The 4,907-nt window shown below is 36.8% G+C and overlaps 1 protein-coding gene across 1 annotated transcript; it reads right to left on the bottom strand.

Annotated features, from left to right (window-relative positions):
- Positions 1-2,220, bottom strand: LOC105988331 (olfactory receptor 6C2-like; the record flags this gene model as incomplete). Its single annotated transcript, XM_013019922.1, has 2 exons — positions 1,309-2,220; positions 1-15 (listed from the first exon to the last, which is right to left on the bottom strand). Coding segments are annotated over exons 1-2 (927 nt in total), but the record flags the coding sequence as incomplete, so codon positions are not given.
- Between the last annotated feature and the right edge of the window lie 2,687 nt (positions 2,221-4,907).

Genomic DNA, 4,907 nt, shown 5'->3' with positions numbered 1-4,907 from the left:
GAAAGCAGTATGGAGGTTCCTAAAAAGACTAGACAAAGAGCCTCCGTATGACCCAGCATCTCACTCCTGGTCATCTATCCAGTTGACCACAAACCATGCTACACTAAAGCCACTAGCAAAACCATGTTCATTGCAGCATTGTTTATCATAGTCAAGATATGGAATCGACCCAGATGCCCCTCAGCAGAGGACTGAATCAAGAAAATGTGGTATATATACACAATGGAATTTTATGTTTCCATAAGAATGAATGACATTGACTGATTTGTAAGGAAATGGAAAGACTTGGAAAAAATTATATTGAGAAAAGTAAACTAGATCCAAAGAAACATAGGCTACATGGTGTTCCTCATTTGTAATAATTAGAATGTGCTTATAAATGTATAAGTAAACCCAATGGATAGCAAAAGACAAATCATTACACTTAGACATGACTAATGAAACATTTGTCTAAACATTAACACAGTGACACTAAAGAAGGACATTTTTAGGAGAAGATCACAAGGGCTCAATAGTTATGTGTATATGATCTTATAAAATGATGTTTAGCAAAATGAACTCCAAGGAATGGAAGCAATATTTTTTATTGTACTGTTCCCACTTCTTTTTTTCCTTTCCTTTTTCTTTGGTTTATTCCCTTCTATAACTGTTTTTGATTTCTGAAGCTTTTGTCTTGTATATAAGTTTATCTGATTTGGGGAGAAGAAGGGGAAGCACAGAAACAGTGGGACAAAAGGTGAATCAATTCAGGAGTGAAACATAGTAGACTATATTGGAAATGAACTCTGCAACTTGTTGGGGGAAGGAAGTTGGGAGGGGAAAAATTGGGAGACAATGAAGGTGAAGGTGACACTATCAAAAGGAAATGTGCTAGTTACCTGACTTATGTAAGTGTAAACTTTTCTCTACATCACCTTTACAACAAAATTAAAACAAATAAAATGTCAGGGATGGATGAAGCACTAGAATTTTATGGGTTTTGTATTCTGTCCTCAATGCCTGAAGTAGGGTCTAGTATTAAGAATATTTTCCTATAAGCATAATTACCCAAAGCAAAATACATGATGTATTTATTGATTTTGTTTCATGTTATTAGTGATTTTTGCCAGGTTTCCTTGATATGTACAGTCATTCTGTTGTTTCTTTGTGTTTTGTGTTTTCTTTTAGAGTCACTTTGAAATTACTAAGAAAAGCCTGAGGTACAAATTCAGAGATACATGCATGGAAGCCATGCTCTTTTGATCAAAACTTACCTAAAGTTTTGTTTTACATTGGTTAAGTTCCTTGCTTCCTTAAAAACAGTGAAATTCTTTTGAGTGTGTTATTGAAGGCCTGTTTTACCTGCTTGTTTCTCAAGGTGTAAATGAAGGGGTTCAGCATAGGAGCGATGGAGGTGGTAAGGATGGACACACCCTTGTTGATTGCCATTGAATCCTTGGCTGAAGGCTTCACATAGATGAAGATGCAGCTGCCATAGGTGATGGAAATCACGATCATGTGGGAAGAACAGGTGGAAAAGGCCTTTTTCCTTTGTTTGGCAGAAGGGAACTGTAGAATGGTCTTAATGATGTACATGTAAGATAGAACTACACATAATAGGGTCATGACAAAAGTTAACACAGCACAAACTATGACCATCTGTTCTATGAGCCATGTTTCTGAGCATGAGATTTTCAGGAGAGGGTATACATCACAGAAAAAATGGTTAATAACTTTGGAGTCACAGAATTCCAGCTTTAGGTCCAGGGTAAATGGTGGGAGTATGATCAACAAGCCAACTGCCCAGCAACAAAGGACTAGTCTCCTACAGACCCTGCTGTTCATGATGCTCACATAATGCAGGGGTTTGCAGATGGCCACATAGCGGTCATAGGACATGGTGGCCAGCAGAAAGAATTCTGTTACAGCAAAAAGATCAGTAAAAAAAATTTCAGTGATGCAACTGTTATAGGTGATTGTGTTGTCCCCTGTCGATAGGCTGTACAAGTATCTGGGAATACAAGCGGATGTGAATGAGATTTCTAAGAAGGAGAAATTTTGTAGGAAATAGTACATGGCAGTTTTGAGTTGTGGATCCACGATGGTGAGAGAGATGATCATGAGGTTTCCAATTATGCTCAATATGTAGGTGAGACACAGAAAGATGAAAACAACAACCATTAGTTGTGGGTCATCAGTCAGCCCCAGGAGGAGGAACGTTGTGACGGTGTGATTTCTCATCATGGACTCCTGACTTCTACTCAGTCTGCACTGAAAATCCAGATATGTGGGTGGAATGGTAATTAACTGAGCAAGAAAACTTATGGAATAATGTCACATGCATTTAAATATTCCATTTACGCATGTTATTAATTAGACCACTAGGTTAGGCTGAATAATTCATAGTTGTCATTTCAAGAGAGAATTAGAAATTCAAGTATCCATATCATTCTAAAATTCAAATATACAATATTATAGTATGTTAAAATAACTATTGCAACATATATTACAACATTTTACATATACATTATAGTATTATTTTGTGACTCAATAATATATATAGTATAGCATAACATAAAATAGCATGTTTATGTCATATTATGCTATGTGTTTTATATTATATATGTACATCATATAAAATGGACATATAAAATATATAGTATACATATATATTTTATATTGTATAATATATAAAATTTTGTTTTTCAATTAGCATGTGTTGATAATTGGGAAATGTAAGTGTACGCAGTGCATTTTCAACATAGTCATCTCCTCTACCATATTCCCACTTCTTCCCTTTATTCCCATCTCTTCTCCAAGTATTTGGAGGTATTCATAAGGCTGATTTTATGTTTGTATGCAATACCCTTCAGTCCCCTTTGCCCCTCAGAATCCCCGTTTTTTTCCCTTCCTCCCTGTTATCGTCTCTTACATTGTTACCTCTCACTGTTATTTCCAATTAGTATTACTCCAAAATCTTATTTAATTTCTTGTTTCTGGGTTTCTATTTCTTGTAGTGCTAGATATTGATCCCAAGTTCTTGTGCATGCTAAGTGTTGTACCATTGAAAACATGTTTTGCTCCTCAGTTTATTTTTTCTCAAACAAAACTGACTGCTAGGTTTTTCTTTTGTGCAGGTCATGGGCTTGAACTCATGGCCTGGATATTGTCCCTGAGCTTCATTTTTTAAGGTTAGCACTCTCCAGTTGAGTCGCAGCTCTACTTTCAGTTTTGGGTGGTTAATTGGAGATAAGAATCATATGGACTTTCCTACCTATACTGTCTTTGAACTGTGATCCTCAGAACTTAACTTCCTGAGTTGCTAGATTATAGGTTTGAGCCATCTGTGCCTGGTTTTGACTGCTAATACTTTGTTTTTTTTTAAAATATATTTTTTAATTGTAAAGATACTGTACAGAGGGGTTTACAGTTACATGAGCAAGGTAATGAGTCATTTCTTTCTTTTTTTTTTTTTGTCAGTCCCGGGGCATGAACTCAGGGCCTGGCCTCTGTTCCTCAGCTTCTTTTGCTCAAGGCTTGGCATTCTACCATTTGAGCCACAGTGTCACTTCTGGCGTTTTCTGTGTATGTGGTACAGAGGAATTGAACCCAGTGCATCATGCATGCTAGGCAAGCATTCTACCACTGAGCCACCTTCCCAGCCATGAGTCCATTTCTTACTGAGCATTGTTACACCCTCCTTTATATTTCTCCTACCATTCCTTTCCTCCCCACCTCCCCAACTTCTCCCTCCCCTCTCCACCTGCCCCCAAAGTTGTAAAGTTTGTTTTCAACATACTGTCTTGTACATCTCATTGTTACAATCAGTTATCCTGTATCCTTATTTCATCATTTTGTTATTTCCCATTCCCTCCTCAAATTAGAAAAAATGTATATACAAGATGTAGGGCACCAGAATCAAATACAGTGACAACAGGGGTTGTACCATGGGGGAAGAACATAGAAAAGAAACAAAAATATCACATAGTACATTATAAGAGCTCCCCTATGACTCAGCAATCCCACTTTTAAGCATTTACCCAAACAATCACAAACAAGGCCATATGGAAGCTACAAGTACAACTATGTTTATTGCAACATTATTTACCATAGCTAAGATATGGAACCAACCCAGATGCCCCTCAGTAGATAAATGGATCAAGAAAATGTGGTATATATACACAATGGAATTCTATGCCTCAATCAGAAAGAATGACATTGCCCCATTTGTTAGGAAATGGAAAGACTTGGAAAAAATTATATTAAGTGAAGTAAGCCAGACTCAGACACATAGGTCCCATGGTTTCCCCTTATCTGTAATGACTAGTATATATCTAGGACAAGCAGAAGAGGTCAAAAGCTATGTACATATGACCATATAAGATGATGGTAAGCAAAATTAACCCCACAATGGGGACACAAGAGGTTTTATCTTTGTTGCTGTTCTTCTTAATGACTGCTAATAGTTTGTGATACGAAGTGTTCATCAGCATAAGCTGAATCTTGAATTTTATGTAGCCCATTTATATTTCCCTTGAAATTCCATCATTTATAAAATACAAGTTATATTACAAGCAGTGTGAGTATCATTCTACAAACTCTTTATATATTGGTTAAGATGTTGAAGTGTATACTAGTGGTGTCTAAAGCCTACAATCCTAGCAATTCAGGAGTTTGTAGACTTAAGGATGGCAGTTCAAAGACAACCAGGGCAGGAAAATCTGTGAGATTCTTAGTTCCAATGAACCAGTAAAATGCTGGAAGTAGAACTTTGGCTGAAACCAAACCTCTTATTCTAGCATTTTCCTCATTCATTGGATTTAAGAGTCTCATGGAATTACTGTTAGGTCTGCCTTTGAAGATCCTCAGATCATGACCTCCTGAGTAACTAAGATTGCTGGTGAGAGCCACCATGCTCCATGCTTCAT

Source organism: Dipodomys ordii, unplaced genomic scaffold (genome assembly GCF_000151885.1).
Source record: "Dipodomys ordii isolate 6190 unplaced genomic scaffold, Dord_2.0 Scaffold3, whole genome shotgun sequence".
Lineage (NCBI taxonomy): Eukaryota > Metazoa > Chordata > Mammalia > Rodentia > Heteromyidae > Dipodomys > Dipodomys ordii.
The sequence above is the reverse complement of the archived record's forward strand: the minus strand, read 5'-3'. Positions and strand labels throughout refer to the sequence as shown.